The sequence below is a fragment of the Elephas maximus genome, chromosome 4 (genome assembly GCF_024166365.1).
Source record: "Elephas maximus indicus isolate mEleMax1 chromosome 4, mEleMax1 primary haplotype, whole genome shotgun sequence".
Lineage (NCBI taxonomy): Eukaryota > Metazoa > Chordata > Mammalia > Proboscidea > Elephantidae > Elephas > Elephas maximus.
The window spans coordinates 67,111,614-67,133,827 of NC_064822.1; the positions used below are offsets into that span (position 1 = coordinate 67,111,614).

At 40.5% G+C, this 22,214-nt stretch overlaps 1 protein-coding gene across 9 annotated transcripts in view; it reads left to right on the forward strand.

The window, feature by feature from the left end:
* LOC126075153 (C-type lectin domain family 12 member A-like) overlaps window positions 1-22,214 on the forward strand; it is a 99,879-nt gene that overhangs the window by 27,201 nt on the left and 50,464 nt on the right. For 5 of the 9 annotated variants that reach the window (XM_049882412.1, XM_049882417.1, XM_049882414.1 and 2 more), the window contains exons 1-3: window positions 16,881-17,212; window positions 17,656-17,878; window positions 19,201-19,413. The exons of 1 other annotated variant lie outside the window; for it this stretch is intronic. Coding sequence is in view for 2 of the 8 variants with exons in the window: in XM_049882409.1 (XP_049738366.1) it covers window positions 9,789-9,951 (163 nt within the window). In the remaining 6 variants the exon portion in view is untranslated. Of the gene's footprint in view, window positions 1-9,788; window positions 10,538-16,880; window positions 17,213-17,655; window positions 17,879-19,200; window positions 19,414-22,214 lie in introns of those variants that run through there. 3 more of the 9 variants (XM_049882409.1, XM_049882411.1, XM_049882416.1) reach the window with 2 other exon arrangements.

Genomic DNA, 22,214 nt, shown 5'->3' on the forward strand with positions numbered 1-22,214 from the left:
CTCTCTATGAAGCCCGGTATATACCGTATCTGGTACTTTTGTTTGTGTTTTGGGGAGGGTAAATTAGCTTCTATGTCTCTGCAGCTAGCAAGGATTACCAGCTCTATGGTTACTTGCTATGAATTATGTGTTTTTTGTTTTCTGGATTACTACATGGCTCATCGGCTTATTTAAAAATAAAATGTCTTCATTTTCTTCGTAAAGCTCCCAATTTCAGGTAGGTCTATCGGGGTCTCTGAATCCAGTCCACTTATCTCAAACTAGATGTATCAAATGAAGTGCCATTTGCTGATCTTCCAGAGTGTGCTATCCCCTTTTTTTTTTTTTTTTAACTTTTATTGAGCTTCAAGTGAACGTTTACAAATCAAGTCAGACTGTCACATGTAAGTTTATATACACCTTACTCCATACTCCCACTTGCTCTCCCCCTAATGAGTCAGCCCTTCCAGTCTCTCCTTTGGTGACAATTTTGCCAGCTTCCAACTCTCTCTATCCCCCCATCCCCCCTCCAGACAGGAGATGCCAACACAGTCTCAAGTGTCCACCTGATACAAATAGCTCACTCTTCATCAGCATCTCTCTCCTACCCACCGTCCAGTCCCTTCCATGTCTGATGAGTTGTCTTCGGGAATGGTTCCTGTCCTGGGCCAACAGAAGGTTTGGGGACCATGACCGCCGGGATTCCTCTAGTCTCAGTCAGACCATTAAGTATGGACTTTTTGTGAGAATTTGGGGTCTGCATCCCACTAATCTCCTGCTCCCTCAGGGGTTCTCTGTTTTGCTCCCTGTCAGGGCAGTCATCGGTTGTGGCCGGGCACCAGCTAGTTCTTCTGGTCTCAGAATGATGTAAGTCTCTGGTTCATGAGGCCCTTTCTGTCTCCTGGGCTCATAGTTATCGTGTGACCTTGGTGTTCTTCATTCTCCTTTGATCCAGGTGGGTTGAGACCAATTGATGCATCTTAGATGTCTGCTTGTTAGCCTTTAAGACCCCAGATGCCACATTTAAAAGTGGGATGCAGAATGTTTTCATAATAGAATTATTTTGCCAATTGACTTAAAAGTCCCCTTAAACCATGGTCCCCAAACCCCCGTCCTTGCTCCGCTGACCTTTGAAGCATTCAATTTATCCCAGAAACTTCTTTGCTTTTGGTCCAGTCCAGTTGAGCGGACCTTCCATGTATTGAGTATTGTCCTTCCCTTCACCTAAAGCAGTTCTTATCTACTAACTAATCAGTAAAAAACCCTCTCCCACCCTCCGTCCCTCCCCCCCTCGTAACCACAAAAGTATGTGTTCTTCTCAGTTTATACTATTTCTCAAGATCTTATAATAGTGGTCTTATACAATATTTGTCCTTTTGCCTCTGACTAATTTCGCTCAGCATAATGCCTTCCAGGTTCCTCCATGTTATGAAATGTTTCACAGATGCATCACTGTTCTTTATCGATGCGTAGTATTCCATTGTGTGAATATACCACAATTTATTTAACCATTCATCCGTTGATGGACACCTTGGTTGCTTCCAGCTTTTTGCTATTGTAAACAAAGCTGCAATAAACATGGGTGTGCATATATCTGTTCTTGTGAAGGCTGTTATTTCTCTAGGGTATCTTCCGAGGAGTGAGATTTCTGGGTTGTACGGTAGTTCTATTTCTGTTTAAGATAATGCCAGATAGATTTCCAAAGTGGTTGTACCATTTTACATTCCCACCAGCAGTGTATAAGAGTTCCAATCTCTCCGCAGCCTCTCCAACATTTATTATTTTGTGTTTTTTCGATTAATGCCAGCCTTGTTGGAGTGAGATGGAATCTCATTCTAGTTTTGATTTGCATTTCTCTAATGGCTAATGATTGAGAGCATTTTCTCATGTATCTCTTGGGTGCCTGAATATCTTCTTTAGTGAAGTGTGTGTTCATATCCTTTGCTCACTTCTTGATTGGGTTGTTTGTCTTTTTGTGGTTGAGTTTTGACAGAATCATATAGATTTTAGAGATCAGGCGCTGGTCGGAGATGTCATAGCTGAAAATTCTTTCCCAGTCTGTAGGTGGTCTTTTTACTCTTTTGGTGAAGGCTTCAGATGAGCATAGGTGTTTGATTTTTAGGAGCTCCAAGTTATCTGGTTTCTCTTCGTCATTTTTGGTACTGTTTTGTATTCTGTTTATGCCTCGTATTAGGGCTCCTAAGGTTGTCCCTACTTTTTCTTCCATGATCTTTATCATATTAGTCTTTACGTTTAGGTCTTTGATCCACTTGGAGTTAGTTTTTGTGCATGGTGTGAGGTATGGGTCCTGTTTCATTTTTTTGCAAATGGATATCCAGTTATGCCAGCACCATTTGTTAAAAAGACTATCTTCTCCCCAATTAACTGACACTGGGCCTTTGTCAAATATCAGCTGCTCATATGTGGATGGATCTATATCTGGGTTCTCAATTCTGTTCCATTGGTCTATGTGCCTGTTGTTGTACCAGTACCAGGCTGTTTTGACTACTGTGGCTGTATAATAGGTTCTGAAATCAGGTAGAGTGAGGCCTCCCACTTTCTTCTTCTTTTTCAGTAATGTTTTACTTATCCGAGGCTTCTTTCCCTTCCATATGAAATTGGTGATTTGTTTCTCCCTCACATTAAAAATTGACATTGGAATTTGGATTGGAAGTGCTTTGTATGTATAGATGGCTTTTGGTAGAATAGACATTTTTACTATGTTAAGTCTTCCTATCCATGAGCAAGGTATATTTTCCCACTTAAGTAGGTCCTTTTTAGTTTCTTGTAGTAGTACTTTGTAGTTTTCTTTGTATAGGTCTTTTACATCCTTGGTAAGATTTATTCCTAAGTATTTTATCTTCTTGGGGGCTACTGTGAATGGTATTGATTTGGTGATTTCCTCTTCGATGTTCTTTTTGTTGATGTAGAGGAATCCAAGTGATTTTTGTATGTTTATCTTATAACCTGAGACTCTGCCAAACTCTTCTATTAGTTTCAGTAGTTTTCCGGAGGATTCCTTAGGGTTTTCTGTGTATAAGATCATGTCATCTGCAAATAGAGATAATTTTACTTCCTCCTTGCCAGTCCAGATGCCCTTTATTTCTTTGTCTAGCCTAATTGCTCTGGCTAGGACCTCTAGCAAAATGTTGAATAAGAGCGGTGATAAAGGGCATCCTTGTCTGGTTCCCGTTCTTAAGGGAAATGCTTTCAGGCTCTCTTCATTTAGAGTGATGTTGGCTGTTGGCTTTGTATAGATGCCCTTTATTATGTTGAGGAATTTTCCTTCAATTCCTATTTTGGTGAGAGTTTTTATCATGAAAGGGTGTTGGACTTTGTCAAATGCCTTTGCTGCATCAATTGATAAGATCATGTGGTTTTTGTCTTTTGTTTTATTTATGTGATGGATTACATTAATGGTTTTTCTAATATTAAACCAGCCTTGCATACCTGGTATAAATCCCACTTGATCATGGTGGATTATTTTTTTGATATGTTGTTGAATTCTATGGGCTAGAATTTTGTTGAGGATTTTTGCATCTATGTTCATGAGGGATATAGGTCTGTAATTTTGTTTTTTTTTGTGATGTCTTTACCTGGTTTTGATATCAGGGAAATGGTGGCTTCATAGAATGAGTTAGGTAGTATTCCGTCATTTTCTATGCTTTGAAATACCTTTAGTAGCAGTGGTGTTAACTCTTCTCTGAAAGTTTGGTAGAACTCTGCAGTAAAGCCATCCGGGCCAGGGCTTTTTTTTTGTTGGGAGTTTTTTGATTACCGTTTCAATCTCTTTTTTTGTTATGGGTCTATTTAGTTGTTCTACTTCTGATTGTGTTAGTTTAGGTAGGTAGTGTTCTTCTAGGAATTCATCCATTTCTTCTAGGTTTGCAAATTTGTTACAGTACAATTTTTCATAATAATCTGATATGATTCTTTTAATTTTAGTTGAGTCTGTTGTGATATGGCCCATCTCGTCTCTTATTCGGGTTCCTTGTTTCCTTTTCTGTATTTCTTTCGTCAGTCTGGCCAATGGTTTATCAATTTTGTAAATTTTTTCAAAGAACCAGCTTTTGGCTTTGTTGATTCTTTCAATTGTTTTTCTGTTCTCTAATTCATTTAGTTCAGCTCTAATTTTTATTATTTGTTTTCTTCTGGTGCCTGATGGATTCCTTTGTTGCTCGCTTTCTATTTGTTCAAGTTGTAGGGACAGTTCTCTGATTTTGGCTCTTTCTTCATTTTGTATGTGTGCATTTATCGATATAAATTGGCCTCTGAGCACTGCTTTTGCTGTGTCCCAGAGGTTTTGATAGGAAGTATTTTCATTCTCGTTGCATTCTATGAATTTCCTTATTCCCTCCTTAATGTCTTCTATAACCCAGTCTTTTTTCAGGAGGGTATTGTTCATTTTCCAAGTATTCGATTTCTTTTCCCTAATTTTTCTGTTATTGATTTCCACTTTTATGGCCTTGTGGTCTGAGAAAATACTTTGTAATATTTCGATGTTTTGGATTCTGCAAAGGTTAGTTTTATGACCTAATATGTGGTCTATTGTAGAGAATGTTCCATGTGTGCTAGAAAAAAAAGTACACTTTGCAGCAGTTGGGTGGAGAGTTCTGTATAAGCCAATGAGGTCTAGTTGGTTGATTGTTGTAATTAGGTCTTCTGTGTCTCTATTGAGCTTTTTCCTGGATGTCCTGTCCTTCTCCGAAAGTGGTGTGTTGAAGTCTCCTACTATAATTGTGGAGGTGTCTATCTCACTTTTCAGTTCTGTTAAAATTTGATTTATGTCTTGCAGCCCTGTCATGGGGTGCATAAATATTTAATATGGTTGTATCTTCCTGGTCAATTGTCCCTTTTATCATTATGTAGTGTCCTTCTTTATCCTTTGTGGTGGATTTAAGTCTAAAGTCTATTTTGTCAGAAATTAATATTGCTACTCCTCTTCTTTTTTGCTTATTGTTTGCTTGATATATTTTTTTCCATTCTTTGAGTTTTAGTTTGTTTGTGTCTCTAAGTCTAAGGTGTGTCTCTTGTAGGCAGCATATAGACGGATCGTGTTTCTTTATCCAGTCTGAGACTCTCTGTCTCTTTATTGGTGCATTTAGTCCATTTACATTCAGCGTAATTATAGATAAGTATGTGTTTAGTGTTGTCATTTTGATGCCTTTTTATATGTGTTGTTGACAATTTCATTTTTCCACTTACTTTTTTGTGCTGAGACGTTTTTCTTTGTAAATTGTGTGTTCCTCATTTTCATGACTTTATGATTGCTGAGTCGTTACATTTTTCTTGGTTTTTATTTTGAGTTATGGAGTTGTTATACCTCTTTGTGGTTACCTTAATATTTACCCCTAATTTTCTAAGTAAAAACCTAACTTGTATTGTCCTATATTGCCTTGTATCCCTCTCCATATTGCAGTTCTATGCCACCTATATTTAGTTCCTCTTTTTGATTATTGTGATCTTTTACATATTGACTTCAATGATTCCCTGTTTTGAGCATTTTTTTTTTTTTTTTTAGTTAATCTTAATTTGTTTTTGTGATTTCCCTATTTGAGTTGATATCAGGATGTTCTGTTCTGTGACCTTGTGTTGTGCTGGTATCTGATATTATTGGTTTTCTGACCAAACAATTTCCTTTAGTATTTCTTGTAGCTTTGGTTTGGTTTTTGCAAATTGTCTAAGCTTGTGTTTATCTGTAAATATCTTAATTTCGCCTTCATATTTTAGAGAGAGTTTTGCTGGATATATGATCCTTGGCTGGCAGTTTTTCTCCTTCTGTGCTCTGTATATGTCATCCCATTGCCTTCTTGCCTGCATGGTTTCTGCTGAGTAGTCTGAACTTATTCTTATTGATTCTCCTTTGTAGGAGCCCTTTCTTTTATCCCTGGCTGCTTTTCAAATTTTCTCTTTATCTTTGTTTTTGGCAAGCTTGATGATAATATGTCCTGGTGATTTTCTTTTTGGATCAATCTTAAACGGGGTTCGATGAGCATCTTGGATAGATATCCTTTCGTCTTTCATGATGTCAGGGAAGTTTTTTGCCAGCAGATCTTCAACTATTCTCTCTGTGTTTTCTGTTGTCTCTCCCTGTTCTGGGACTCCAATCACACCCAAGTTGTCCTTCTTGATAGAGTCCCACATGATTCTTAGGGTTTCTTCATTTTTTTTTAATTCCTTTATCTGAATTTTTTTCAGCTATATTGGTGTTAATTCCCTGGCCCTCCAGATTTCCCACTCTGCATTCTAATTGCTCGAATCTGCTCCTCTGACTTCGTATTGCGTTGCCTAATTCTGTAATTTTATTGTTAATCTTTTGGATTTCTGAATGCTGTCTCTCTATGGATTCTTGCAACTTATTAATTTTTCCACTATGTTCTTAAATAATCTTTTTGAGTTCTTCAACTGCTTTATCAGTGTGTTCCTTGGCTTTTTCTGGAGATTGCCTTATTTCATTTCTGAGGTCATCCCTGATGTCTTGAAGCATTCTGTAAATCAGTTTTTTATATTCTGTATCTGTAAATTCCAGGATTATATCTTCATTTGGGAAAGATTTTGATTCTTTAGTTTGGGCGGTTGTAGAAGCAGTCATGGTCTGCTTCTTTATGTGGTTTGATATTGACTGCTGTCTCCGAGCCATCACTAAGGTATTGTAGTGATTTATTCTATATTTGCTCACTGAGTCTTATCTTGTTTTGTTTTCTTTCAATATACGTAGATGGGCTACTAGATTGCGCTGTCTTGATTGTTGTAGCCCTTGACTTACTTATAACCTATTACCAGCTGGCTTGGGTTGTTACCAGATATATATGCCTGAGTCCATTCACTATGCTTGAGTAGAATCTGATTTTGGGTCATCAAGTGTGTGATGCACACTGTCACCTATCCACCTCGAGAAGTAGTGGTGATAGTTGTGTTCACCAGATTCTAGTAGCATCTGGGGTTCACCCTCCGGGGGGGGCGGGCAGGATGCTGACAGGCTTCCCCCAAGTGTCAGTGAGGTAGGTGTGTCTCTATTCCTAAAGCACCTTGGTGGCTGGGCTCTGCAGCTGTACCTTAGGCCCCCAATGCAAGTACCTCTACAGATTGGTAGGCGTCACCATCCTCAGACCCCTAAGGCAGGAGGCTAGGTGGTCTGGGGGGAGCTTCAGCCCTCAGTTCCCTATTGTGGGTCAGTGAGGGCTCTGTTGAATATGCAGAGATATCAGACCTGGGAAACTTGTCTTTCCAGTAAATCCACTAAAACAATTGCAGTCAGATCCCTATCAGAAATGCCTTTGCATTATAATAGCCACCTTGTTCCCTGTAGGGATGAAAGCCTGAGACTGTGGATCACATATGCTTGGCTGGAGCTGGTTTTGTTTTTTTAGTCCAATTAGGGTAGGATTTTTGGTCCCTGGGTTTTTTGTGGTTGCTTCTCTCAGGCCAGGAGAATGGGTTAGGAAAAGACCAAAAAAAAAAAAAAAAAAAAGGAAAAGAAAAGCCTCGGAGCAGTTCTCCCTCTGGCTCAGGAAATTCCAATGTTAATGAAGCCGCCTGGGAAGGGGAGGGGAGGGTTCAGAAAAACAGGAGAGACCCCTTAATATAGACAAAGTTACTTATCTTGCGTGGGATGACTGTTTTATCTGAGATTCCCGAGGGGCGCTTTGCCTGTGTGCGCTGGCTGGGTAGAGACTGCCCCCAGGGTCAGGCCCGCGTCCTGTGCTTGGGCTGTCTCAGAAGCCGTGGTCAGTTCCTCCACTGCCAGTCCAAAGCCCAGCGTCAAGGTTCTCCAGCTGGGACACTGCACTCCCTGCTCCAAAAACAGTCACTGCCTCCTAGTGACTTCTCCTCCAGCCAGCTGCATTGCCGTGCCGCCGGCGGGGATGGCTGGGCCTCCCCAGGTCTGTTCAGGGGGCTGGGGCTGCGCCCTGTGTTTGCACTGCACAGGATGTCGTGCTCAGCTCCCCTGTGCCCAGTCCAAAGCTCGGCGCCAAAGTTCCTGGGCTGGGACGCCGCACTCCCAGCTCCAAAACCAGTTGCTGCCTCCCGGCGACTTGTCCTCCAGCCAGCTGCGTTGCCACTCCATCCGCGTGGAATAGTTGGGCCCCCTCCAGAGGTCAGTTCGGGGGGTAGGGCTGCGCCCCGTGTTTGCACCATCACAGGATGTCCTGCTCAGCCCCCTTGCTCCCAGTCCAAAGCCCCGCGCCTAGATTCCCTGGCTGGGATGCTGCACTCCCGGCTCCAATACCAGTTGGTGCCTCCCGGCGACTTCTCCCGCCAGCAGCGTCGCCGCCGCTGATGGCTGGGCCCCTTCTGAGGTCAGTTCAGGGGGGTAGGGCTGCACCCCGTGTTTGCGCCATGACAGGATGCTGTGCTCAGCTCCCGTGTCCAGTCCAAAGCCCTGCGCCAAGGTTCCCCGGCTGGGACACTGCACTCCTGGCTCCAAAACCAGTCGCTGCCTCCCGGCAACTTCTCCCCTTGCCAGCCGCGTCCCACGCCACCCGCGCGGACCTGCTGGTCCCCCTCCTGAGGTCAGTTCGGGGGGGTAGGGCTGCGCCCCATTGTTGTGCTGATACAGGATGCCGTGCTCAGCTCCCCTGCACCCAGTCCAGAGCCTAGTGCCAAGGTTTCCTGACTGGGATGCTGGCTCCAGGCTCCGAAAACAGTCGCTGCTTCCCCGTAGTTGTTCGTTCTCGGTCTCTGTCACTCAGGTCAACTCTTTAAATCTGTGTTTGTTGGTCAGGGTTCGTAGATTGTCATGTATGTGATCGATTCACTTGTTTTTCCGAGTCTTTGTTGCAAGAGGGATCCGAGGTAGCATCTACCTGGTCCGTCATCTTGGCCCCCTCCCTGCTCTCCTCTTTGACAAAGTCTGTACTCAGGCAGATCTGCCTGTAATTTGTTAATACAGGCATCCTCTGTTTGTGTCACCCTTTAACTCTGCCCAGTTTTCATATCATCTGTTTTGTGCGCCTAGCTTATAAGCGTTAATGTATATGATATATATCTATATCTAATATGTATATATATATATGTAATTTCTCCATCTTATTGCTATTTTTGGATGTTTTTCTGGAAGGGGTTGGTGATCAATGACATCCATACTATGTTACCACAAATAGGAAATCTCCCTCTTGAAAATTTAGTCAAGGAAATTATTTAGTGTCTTAATCCTTATTTATTGGCCTAGCTATTGATGTTATATTTCTCAAAAAGACAAATATCTCATTTTACAAGTTTGGCTTAAATGCATAGTCCCTGATCACTAATCTAGTTTAACCAATAACCAGTTGCCCTTGACGCGATTTTGTCTTACGGAGACCCAATGTGTAGAGCTGTGCTCCATAGGTTTCCTGCGGTTGGCTTTTCAGCAGTAGACCACCAGACCTTTCTTTTGAGGAGCCTCTGGGTGGGTTCAAACCATCAACCTTTAGATTAGTAGCCAAGCAGCTGTTATTCAGAACTTCATAGTAAAATGTCCGAAAATGGCTAGAAGGAAACATGACTTGCGGAATCTTATGCAATAGCACTCTTCTATATCATATTAGACAAGAGGGTGGGTGATCTAATCCTGGAAGACAGGGACAGCAAATAATCCAGGTGTGAGAAAGTGGAGAAGAAAAAAGAAACAAGGCAGTCTTTGACATTGTGTAATTGTGGATTAAAACAAGTAACGTGGACATCCTTGATACTGCGAACAATAACGCAAATTTACTGTAGACAGTTCAGACCTTAGGAGCAAAAATGTCATGTTGGAAAGGTAATTTTTTGTTAATGTGTTTCAGGTCTCTGACTTGCCAACTATAATTGTCTATTTTCTCTTTCAGGTTTACACGAAACACAGACCACTTAAATGAGAAATACTGTGGATATAAATACAACACATATGTTACTTATGATGACTGTACTGCAAAAAGAACATTCGTATGTCAGAAACTGGCTGATAAAGTGAAGATTGAAATGCTTAATACTCCAGATGAAAGAGGGTAGTTAGTGCAATTTTTTGCCTCAGCTAATATCCTGTAGTTGAAGGCAACTTTAGAGGGCAGGTATATCCTGGGACATACAAAAAGAATAAAGATGTGGTAAAACTAAATTTCTACCTTTTTCTTAACATTTAGGTCTCCAAATTTCTTCTTTCACTTCATTTTCTGAATGAAAGGAATGAAAATTCATAATTTACAAATGCTGATGAGCATAGCTACAGTGTTTTGTAGTCAGAAGACAGGAATGTAAAGCTGATTTCCCCCTGCTTTTCCTTAAATAAGCAAGATAAATACCAACCTTATAGAAAATCAGAGAAAATTAAATCCAAGAACATATCTATTTATGTATATTTGTGAGTCAGAATTTTCTTGATGGCAATGTTTTTTTTTTTTTAATATATATGTGTTAATTATATGTGTGTGTGTGTGTGTGTGTATAAAATGACCAATTGGGGCTTACAGTAATTTCAGGATGATTCAATATTTTGATAGAAAGAGTGGAAGAGGAAAAAAGGATAATTTCTGTAAATATTGAAGCATTTGATGAAATTCAACACTCAGTCGTCATAAAACCTGTCAGAAATCTAGAAGCAGAAGACTTCCTTAATCTAATAAACTGTGTCGACCTTAAAAAAGTAAAACCAACAAAAAGCCTATAGCTAAGATCATACATCTTTTGGTAATATTGTCTTTTTTTTTTGAGTTCTGGACAAGATAAAGATAGTCATCACCATTTCTTTTATTAACAACCTCCACTGTGTAATGAAAGACCTAGTTATTGGAATAAGACAAGAAAAAGAAATAAAAAATGTAAAAATGGGCAAAGGAGGACTAAGATCATTTTTATTTGTAAGTAAGTGTGTACATTAAAAAGTCCAATAGAATCTATGAAATATTCACATAAATAAATCCATTTATCAAAATAATTCGATAAAATCTCTATAAAAGTCAGTCATTTCTATATATTAGCCGATATAAGAAAGTAAAATTTAAAAAATAATACCATCTAAAAAAACACTCAAAACTTAAAATAGCACTAACTCAAATAAAAACGAGATAAATCTCTACATGGAAAAATGACACACAATCTGCAGTCATTCCCTAGCCCAAAGTAGCATCCCTTACCCAAGGATCTCAATATCTAATGACTGGTAAGCATGGAGGAACGATGACTCTGCCCCTTTTACCCGACATAGAGCCACTTTGAAAAATAATCCCAGCACCAGAATTCCTCATAAACCAAAACCAGTTGCCTTCAAGTCAATTCCAAATTATGCAACCCCATCTGTAGGAAAGTGGAACTGTGATCCACAAGCTTTTCAGAGCTATGACCTTTCAGAAGAAGATCACCAGGCTTCTTTTCCCACAGCACCTGTAAACCAAACCAGCCAAACCTGTTGCCGTCGAGTTGATATCTACTCATAGGGCACCTCTGGATGGGGTTAAATCACCAACATTTCTGTTAGTAGTAGAGCGCTTAACTGTTTGCACCTCCTAGGAATGCTTAGAATTCCCAGTAGAGACAGTCAAATACTCCACTGAGAATATATCATTTTCCCTTCTGCCCAACCCTGCTGTCTTTCCTTCCCTTCCTCAGGTAGTGAGCCCAGGCACACTCCACAATAAACCCCCAACAAGTTCATTTCCATCAAAAAGTTTGCTTCTCAGGGAACCAAACCTGTGACAGTGGGTAGGAAGAATGGTCCAAGAAAGCAGACTTTAAGCAGAAATGTGGGGCATGAATCACCTGCTGCCCAGCTGACAATGAGGAGGACCCCATTACAGGTATTAGCGGAGAATATATTTATTATGCAGGCACAAAGTTATAGAATGATTGTGAAAAATCCTACAAGTGGTGAACTGGGTTGATGAACCAGTGGAAGGGAATGCACTGTTGTTGTTTTTACTGGCATTGAGCCAGTTTTGACTCCTAGTGACCCCATGTGACAGAACAGAACTTCCTCATAGGGTTTCCTAGCCTATAACTTTACAGAAGCAGATCTCCACGTCTTTCCTCATGGAGCTGCTGGATAGGTTCAAAGCACAAAGTGTTCAGTTAGCAGCTGGGTGCTTAATTATTATACCACCAAAGTATTTGAGAAGTATAGGAGGGAACAGATAAAAAGTATAAGGACAGTGGAATTAGCAGTTGTTTCTAAGCTCGATTAAAGGCAGACTGAAAGTGAATAATCAGAAAAGAAGAAGAAGACAGACAGAAAGCCTTCCCCTAGAGCCAACACCCTGAATTTGGACTTCTAACCTACTAGACTATGAGAAAATAAATTAAAAAAAAAAAAAAAAGCTAAGCGTGAATGCTGTCAGGGTATCTTATAAAGTGACACATCTCATGCAGTTAGAGAACAAAGAGAGGTGACAACCAGATCAAGAATTTAACAACATGAGTTGTAGAGCTTCAAAGAATGTGAAAATTTTAACCTAGGCTAGCTTGCTTTGCCAAAGTTAGGGCACTTTATCCTTTGTACGAGTTAGGAAATCTTTGCAAAAGTTTTATTGGTTAGGGAAACATGAAAACCTCTTGGTTAATTTCCCTCAAGATCTTTATCTGCAGCTCTTTCTGAACTCTCTGAGACTAGAGAAGTTAACTACTCCCCCCTATTAATAGCTAGCACTCTCCCCTTGCTTGAAAACAATGTAGAGGCTTTTCAATAAAAGTTGAGGTTCAGCCCCCTCAAAATCTTCACCCACCTTAGCTCCTAGCCACAAGGGAAATAACTGGGCAACCTGGCCAGGGGGGAAAAAAAAACAACCAGGAATTGCAGTACTTGGACAACATGTCACAACAGCAGGAGTAGGGAGAGTATATATGCCAGAGTGCAGACAAAGGGCCGGGGACATAACATTAGATAGCCACCACTTGTGGCAGAGTTGGCTCCAACTCATGGTGACCCCAAGTTGTGTCAGAACAGAACTGTGCTCTATGGGATTTTGTTTTCTTTCTTTTTCTCTTCCTTTCTTAATTTCTTTCTTCCTTCCTTCTTCTCTCCCTCCTTCACTCCTTGCCTGCCCCTCACTCCTTGCCCCCCCCATTTTTCCTTTCTTCCTCTTTCCTGCTTTTCAGGAGGAGAAGAGGCAGCTGCTTCTTTGAGTTTGCTGTTGTTAGTTGCCATGCAGTTTATTCCAACTCAGGGTGATCCCATCTGGGTTTTATAGCACTGTTCCATAGGGTGTTCAAGGCTGTGACCTTTCAGAAGCAGATCACCAGGCCTATCTTCCAAGATGCTTACGGATGGGTTCAGACTGCCAACCTTGCAACTACTAGTTGAGTGCTCAACCCTTGGAATGCCCAGGGACTCTTCTACATAGGAGTTTCAGTGACTGAGATTTGGAGGTAGATTGGCAGGTTTCATTCTGGGCCACCTCTGGGTGGACAAAAACCTCCAACCTTGTGGAGGGAGGGAGCGGGCTGTCTCTCATTAGGGGGAGAGTAATTGGGAGTGTGTAGCAAGGCGTATATGGGTTTTTGTGTGAGAGACTGACTTGATTTGTAAACTTTCACTTAAAGCACAATAAAAATTATTTAAAAAAAAACAATAAACCTTCAACCTTTCGGTTAGCAACTGTCGTGGACTGAATTACCAAACCAAACCAAACCCAGTGCCATCAAGTCCGTTCTGACTCATAGTGACCCTACAGGACAGAGTAGAAGTGCTGCATAGAGTTTCCAAGGAGCACCTGGCGGATTCAAACTGCCGACCCTTTGGTTAGCAGCCGTAGCACTTAACCACTATGCCACTAGGATTTGAATTATGTCCCCCCAAAAACGTGTATATCAACTTGGTTAGGCCATGATTCCCAGTATTGTATGGTTGGCCTCCATTTTGTGATTGTAATTTTATGTTGAGGGGTTTAGGGTGGGATTGTAACACCACCCTTATTCAGGTCACCTCTCTGATCCAAGGTAAAGAGAGATTTCCTGGGGTGTGGCCTGCACCACCTTTTAGCTCTCAAGAGGTAAAAGGAAAAGGAAGCAAGCAGAGTTGGAGACCTCATACCACCAAGAAAGCAGCCCCAAGAGCAGAATGTGTCCTTTAGATACGAGGTCCCTGTGCCTTGACCATGGGAAGATTGAGGACAAGGAGCTTTCTCCAGAGCCGACAAAGAGAGAAAGCCAACCCCTGCAGCCAAAGTCCTGAATTTGGACTTGTAACCTACTAGGCAGTGATAAAACAAATTTCTCTTTGTTAAAGCCAACCACTTTTTTTATTCCTGATATGGCAGCACTAGATTACTAAAACAAAATTTGGTAAAAAAAAAAAAAACGAAACCAAACCCAGTGGAGTCGAGTCTATTCCGACTCATAGCGACCCTATACGACAGAGTAGAACTGCCCCATAGAGTTTCCAAGGAGCACTGGCAGATTCAAACTGCCGACCTTTTGCTTAGCAGCCCTAGCCCTTAACCACTACACCACCAGACTTTCCACTCCTCGTCATAACTCTACTTAATTCACCATTCTGATCTATATAAAAACCAGAAGGATCCTGGAGGATGTCCTTGAACTACCAAAATCCCAAACAAGTAACAACTCCAAATAAAAGCTCTAATGCCAAATAAGTTATCTTTGCTAGAGCAGAGTATCATGGCCTCAGGTATATGGTATTTGACCACCGATCTGAGAAAAAATTTTTTCTTCATTTCTACTAGAACAATAAATCAAAACAGCTTACACTAGGAATGGACCCTAGTGCATTAGACAGCATTCAAAAGTAACTTAGCATAGAGTTTTAGCCTTGTAGGTATATTGATACATGTAAGCTGGGCTTCCTAAAAGTGTTTTTTTTTTTTTTTTGTTATAACTAATTATGGGGATATTTTTATAAAAAAATAATAACAAATTTCTGCTGAAACACTGCAAATTTATAGACAGTCATTTTGGTGTTACCCACTCTGACAGCATCATTCAGTGCAGTCTGTACCCCTGCGCCCATTGGTGACACTACTGGTCACTGACTCGCAATTTCTTACCTCTCATTTTCTTTTTAACTGACTGAATTAGGCTTCTGTCCTCATTATTCTGTGAAGCATCTGTCTCATCTAGGTCACAGGCAATGTCCTTGTCTCATCCCAGTGATCACATCTCTGTTCTTTTATTACTTGAATTCCCTACCACATTCACCAAGTTGAGCAGCTCTTCTTCTTTAAGCTCTTCCTTTGCATAGCCTCATGGACACACTCAATCTGGTTGTGTGCCCTCACAATATCTGCTCCCTCTCAGCCTCCTGTTTTGACCCTTCTCCTTGGACCAAATGCTATATGTCGGAAAACTCCAGGGCTCAGTTCTGGGTTCCCTTTTCTTGTGTCACTCAACATATTTCTCTAAGTTAACTCATTCTATCCTTTGTCTTCAATCATCATGACTCCCAAATGCCTCTTTACAGCCATTCTTTGGATCTTCAAACTCGAAAACTAAAATATCTAATTGGCATTTTCACATGGAGTTCTAATTTCATTTCAAATTAAAAATGGACAAAACAGAATATTTTTTCCTCTAAACCTGCTAACTTTCCCACCACTCTCATCTCACTAAATACACAAATAAAAATCTAACAACGATCAAGTGTTTACTATGTGCTGGCACTGTTCTAAGTATATCCCCTTGGCAATCCAGTCAATTCCAACTCATAGAGACCTTATAGGACAGAGGTGAAGTTCCACATAGGTTTTTCAAGGCTGTAATCTTTATGGAGACACACTGCCACATCTTTCTCCTGAGGAGTATCTGTTGGGTTCGAACCACTGACTTTTCAGTTAGCAAATGAGCACCTAACTATTGCACCGCCAGGGCTCTTTTCTATTAAATCATTTCATTGTGATTAATTTATGCTCTTCCAATTTTTACCAATGTAAAAATTGAGATAAATAGAGGTTAGGTAACTTGGCCAAGAGTCCACAAGTGATAAGCAACAGAACAAGAATTGAAGCCCAGGCATTCTAGCCCTAGAGACTGTGCTGTGCTTCTTACCACCATCCTATGTTGCAGTGGTTAAGAGCTCAACTGCTAACCAAAAGGTCAGCAGTTTGAATCCATCAGCTGCTCCTTGGAAACACTATGGGACAGTTCTACTCTGCCCTATACCGTCGCTATGCTCAGAATCAATTCCACTGCAACTTTTTTTTTCTTGTCTTGCTTATAAAAGTGTGTTTTCATTATCCACCAACTTTCTCAAATCAAAAATCCCTTATAAACAATTCAAAAATTTGTGCTATAAATTTTAACATGAAAATATATTTGTAATCTTTTCATGGGTCATCACAACACTTAATACAAGTAAACAAAGTCACTATTCTCTCTCGTATGGTATATTGCATTAGTTTTCAGGCTATTTTCCCTGATTTCAGTGCTGTCACCCTGAAATTTGTTCACCACGTACAGTCACAGTGGTCTTCAAAAAAATGATAATAAACTGCTATTATTCTTTCCTGATTAAAAGCTTCCAGTGGCTCCTCCTTCCTCTGGCTGACAAATCTAACCTCCTCCCTCTGGCTAATGAAACCTTTGGGTAGTCTGTCTTCCACTTCTGTTTGAACTCTTCTAACATCATGTCTTACCTTCACCACAATTTCTTAGTCATTCTGGATTTCTTTTAGTTTTTAAATAAGAAAAGCTTTTCCCCAAATTAGAGTCTTTGGACTAGACGTTATTTTTCTTCTCGTTATTCTACACGCTGCTTCGAAACTTCCACTTTCTATAGTATCACTTAGTCTCATATCTCTGTATGTCATAGTACGACCGCATCGTCAGACCATTTTGACAGTCAGTAGATATAAGAATAGGATTTTGGAGTCAGTGTCTTGCCTGTCCTGCCAAGAGTAATTCTTTATTTTTCTCTTCCAGGTACATAAGAAACAAGGGACATTTAAATGATAAGATACATTGTGCATATATTTTTGGACCATGTATTTATTACGATGACTGTATTAAAACAAAAAAATTCGTATGTGAGAAACTTATGAGTCCTGTGAAGACTGAAAGTACACTGAGGATTAAGATTCCAGAGGGAAGAGGGTAGTTCGTACAATTATTTTGGCCCAGCTGATATCCTGTAATTGAAGGCCATTTTAGGACGCATAGACTACAAAAATGGAATAAGGATGCTGTGAGACTAAAATGTCTACCTTTTTCTTCACATTTACATCTTCAAACGTTCCTCTTTCTCCTCATTTGCTATGTGAAAGTAACATTGTCATAATTTATCATCTAGATATACTCCAGACAGTGATGAACGTAAACACAGTGTTTTCTGGTAAGAAGACAGGAATGTGAAGATGATTCCCCCTCCTACTCTTCCTAAAATAAATAGGATAAATACCAACCTTATAAAGAATCAGAGAAAATTAAACCAAATAAACATAAAAGGAATAAAACATCATGACAAATTAGGGTTTATTTCAGTAATGCCAGACTGATTTAACATTGAGAAAGGCAGAGAGAGAGAATACGTTCTCTGCAGACATAGAAGCACCTGATGAAATTCGACACCCAATGATGATAAAATCTCTCAGAAAACTGGGAGCAGAAGGTCTCTCTAATTTACTAAGGAATATGGAATCGACTCGACAGCAATGGGGTTTTTTTTTTTTAATTGACATTCGTTGACAGCAACAGATTTTTTTTTTTGGTTTATTGACAGTAAATGCAAACAAACAAAACCCAAAAGCTAACATCATACTTTTTATTTTTTGTTAGGTGTTGTCAAGTCAGTTCTGACTCATAACAACCCTCCGTATAACAGAAGGATATTTGCCCAGCCCTACATCAGCCTCACAATTGTTATTATATTTGAGCGTACTCTTATAGCCACGGTGCCAATCCACTTTGTTGAGCATATCCCTCTTTTTCACTGACCTTCTGCTTTACCATGCATGATATTCTTCCCCAGGGACCGGTCCCTCTTGATCAAATGTCCAAAGTAAGTGAGATGAAGTTTCACTATTCTTGCTTTTAAAGAACATTCTGGCTGTACTTCTTCCAACTTCCAGTAAGATGGTGACTTGTTTTTCTTTTGAGATCTGAAACAAGATAATGATAGTCGTTATCAGTCCTTCTAATTAACAATCTCCACTATCTAGTGAAGGTCCTAGCCAATAAAACAAATAAGAAATATCAAAATGGGAGCGAAACAAACAAAACATTTTTGTAAATGATATGCTTGTGTATATTAAAAATCCAACACTATTAGAATATCTAAATATTAGAATGTATATACTCATTTATCAATATCACTGGATAATATTTGTATACAATAATATGTTAATGTATTTTGCTACTAATATATATATAGGCAGCAAAAAAAAAAGAAAATTAAAAAGCAATACTGTTTATAAGAGTACACAAAAACAAATGACAATAAATTAAAAAAAAATCTGTTAAATGGCTGCAAGAAAAAAATTCCATGCAATGTGGTCGCTTTGTCAAAGTAACATCCACTTCCCCCATATTCTCCATATCTCCCTCCGTTTCCGGTGACTGGTAAGCATGGGGTAAAATCACCCTGTCCACTTGTCCCAATATGGGGAAACTCTGAAGGGCGATCCCAGCTTCAGAATTCTGCCCCCCGCCCCCCCAAAAACAACTTATTGCCCTCTAGCAGATTCTGACTCATACGCATACAGACCCCGTAGTAAAACTGCCCCATAGGGTTTCCAAGGCTATAATTCGTTATAGAATTGCATCGCCACATCATTTTCCCACGGAGGGGCTAGTCCTAATCCCTACAAACTTTCGAACTTTCAGTGAGCAGCTAAGCCCTTAGTCATTTTGACACAAGGGCTTCTTTAGAATTCCCCATTAAAAAAAAAAAAAGCTATTGCAATCCAGTCAATTCGGACTCATAGCGACCCTATAGGGCAGAACGGAACAGCCCCATGTTGTTTTCAAGGTGCAACTGGCGGATTTCAACTATGGACCTTCCAGTTTGTAGCCAAGCTCTTAACCACCGCACCACCAGGGCCCCAGAATTTACTATCCAAAACCAAACCAAACTCACTGCCTTAGAGTGGATTCCAACTCATAGCGACCCTATAGAACAGAGTAGAACTGCCCCATAGGGTTTCCAAGGAGCAGCTGTGGGATTCCAACTCTCAACCTTTTGGTTAGCTGCCATAGCTCTTAACCACTATGCCATCAGGGTTTCTGAGTTCCACATAAAGACAGCCAAGTGCTTTCTTTAGAATACATCACTTACCAATTTCTCCTTCTGCACAGACTTCTTTCTTTTCTTCTTTTCCACAGGTACTTAAGCCCAGGCACACTGCATAATAAACCCCCTACAAGCTCATTTTCATCTAAGAGTCTGCTTCTCAGGGAATTAAACCTATGACAGTGCTGTAGCAAGAAAGGCCTAAGAAAACAGGCTTTAAGAAAGGATTTGAGACCTGAATCACCTGCAGCCCAGCTGGCAATGAGGAACTCACCACTGGTAGTAGTGGAGAAAACAGTGCCCAGGTAAAAAGGTGTATCATAATTGTCAAAAATTCACAAGTGGTGAACTGGGATGGTGAACCAGTGGAGGATGATAAACTGAATACTGACAGGTATTAGGAATTTGAGATATATAAGGGGGGTGAGAACTATATAGACAATGGAATTGTGTTGTTGTTGCGAACCTCAACTAACATATCGAAAAGTATAATGTAAGACTGAAAGGGAGCAACCCACCAAAAAGAAAAAAAAAAAAAAGTTTTGTGAACGTTGTGAGGGCATCCTGTAGAGGGGCTCTCACCTCATGAAGTTGGAGGACAGAGAAATATGAGAACAAGGCATATGTCTTAATAATAAAACTATCAGAGCTCCAAAGAACGTTAAATTCTTTTTTTTTAATAACTTTTATTAAGCTTCAAGTGAACGTTTACAAATCCAATCAGTCTGTCACATATAAGTTTACATACATCTCACTCCCTACTCCCACTTACTCTCCCCGTCTTGAGTCAGCCCTTTCCGTCTCTCCTTTCTTGACAATTTTGCCGGCTTCCCTCTCTCTCTATCCTCCCATCCCCCCTCCAGACAAGAGTTGCCAACACAATCTCAAGTGTCCACCTGATATAATTAGCTCACTCTTCATCAGCGTCTCTCTCCCACCCGCTGGCCAGTCCCTTTCATGTCTGATGAGTTGTCTTCGGGGATGGTTCCTGTCCTGTGTCAACAGAAGGTCTGGAGAGCATGGCCGCCGGGATTCCTCCAGTCTCAGTCAGACCATTAAGTTTGGTCTTTTTATGAGAATTTGGGGTCTGCATCCCACTGATCTCCTGCTCCCTCAGGGGTCCTCTGCTGTGCTCCCTGTCAGGGCAGTCATCGATTGTGGCTGGGCACCAACTAGTTCTTCTGGTCTCAGGATGATGTAGGTCTCTGGTTCATGTGGCCCTTTCTGTCTCTTGGGCTCTTAGTTGCCGTGTGGGCTTGGTGTTCTTCATTTTCCTTTGCTCCAGGTGGGTTGAGAACAATTGCTGCATCTTAGATGGCCGCTTGCTAGCATTTAAGACCCCAGACGGCACATTTCAAAGTGGGATGCAGAATGATTTCATAATAGAATTATTTTGCCAATTGACTTAGAAGTCCCCGCAAACCATGTTCCCCAGACCCCTGCGCTTGCTCCGCTGAGCTTTGAAGCATTCATTTTATCCCGGAAACTTCTTTGCTTTTGGTCCAGTCCAATTGAGCTGACCTTCCAGGTATTGAGTGTTGTCTTTCCCTTCACCTAAAGCAGTTCTTATCTACTGATTAATCAATAAAAAACCCTCTCCCACCCTCCCTCCCTCCCCGCCTCGTAACCACAAAAGTATGTGTTCTTCTCAGGTTTACTATTTCTCAAGATCTTATAATAGTGGTCTTATACAATATTTGTCCTTTTGCCTCTGACTAATTTCGCTCAGCATAATGCCTTCCAGGTTCCTCCATGTTATGAAATGTTTCAGAGATTTGTCACTGTTCTTTATCGATGCGTAGTATTCCATTGTGTGAATATACCACAATTTATTTACCCATTCATCCGTTGATGGACACCTTGGTTGCTTCCAGCTTTTTGCTATTGTAAACAGAGCTGCAATAAACATGGGTGAGCATATATCTGTTTGTATGAAGGCTCTTGTATCTCTAGGGTATATTCCTAGGAGTGGGATTTCTGGGTTGTATGGTAGTTCTATTTCTAACTGTTTAAGTTAACGCCAGATAGATTTCCAAAGTGGTTGTACCATTTTACATTCCCACCAGCAGTGTATGAGAGTTCCAATCTCTCCGCAGCCTCTCCAACATTTATTATTTTGTGTTTTTTGGATTAATGCCAGCCTTGCTGGTGTGAGATGGAATCTCATCGTAGTTTTAATTTGCATTTCTCTAATGGCTAATGATCGAGAGCATTTTCTCATGTATCTGTTGGCTGCCTGAATATCTTCTTTAGAGAAATGTGTGTTCATATCCTTTGCCCACTTCTTGATTGGGTTGTTTGTCTTTTTGTGGTTGAGTTTTGACAGAATCATGTAGATTTTAGAGATCAGGCGCTGGTTGGAGATGTCATAGCTGAAAATTCTTTCCCAATCTGTAGGTGGTCTCTTTATTCTTTTGGTGAAGTCTTTAGATGAGCATAGGTGTTTGATTTTTAGGAGCTCCCAGTTATCGGGTTTCTCTTCATCATTTTTGGTAATGTTTTGTATTCTGTTTATGCCTTGTATTAGGGCTCCTAGGGTTGTCCCAATTTTTTCTTCCATGATCTTTATCGTTTTAGTCTTTATGTTTAGGTCTTTGATCCACTTGGAGTTAGTTTTTGTGCATGGTGTGAGGTATGGGTCCTGTTTCATTTTTTTGCAAATGGATATCCAGTTATGCCAGCACCATTTGTTAAAAAGGCTATCTTTTCCCCAGTTAATTGACACTGGTCCTTTGTCAAATATCAGCTGCTCATATGTGGATGGATCTATGTCTGGGTTCTCAATTCTGTTCCATTGGTCTATGTGTCTGTTGTTGTACCAATACCAGGCTGTTTTGACTACTGTGGCTGTATAATAGGTTCTGAAGTCAGGTAAGGTGAGGCCTCCCACTTTCTTCTTCTTTTTCAGTAGTGCTTTGCTTATCCGAGGCTTCTTTCCCTTCCATATGAAATTGGTGATTTGTTTCTCTATCCCCTTAAAATATGACATTGGAATTTGGATCGGAAGTGCGTTAAATGTATAGATGGCTTTTGGTAGAATAGACATTTTTACTATGTTAAGTCTTCCTATCCATGAGCAAGGTATGTTTTTCCACTTAAGTATGTC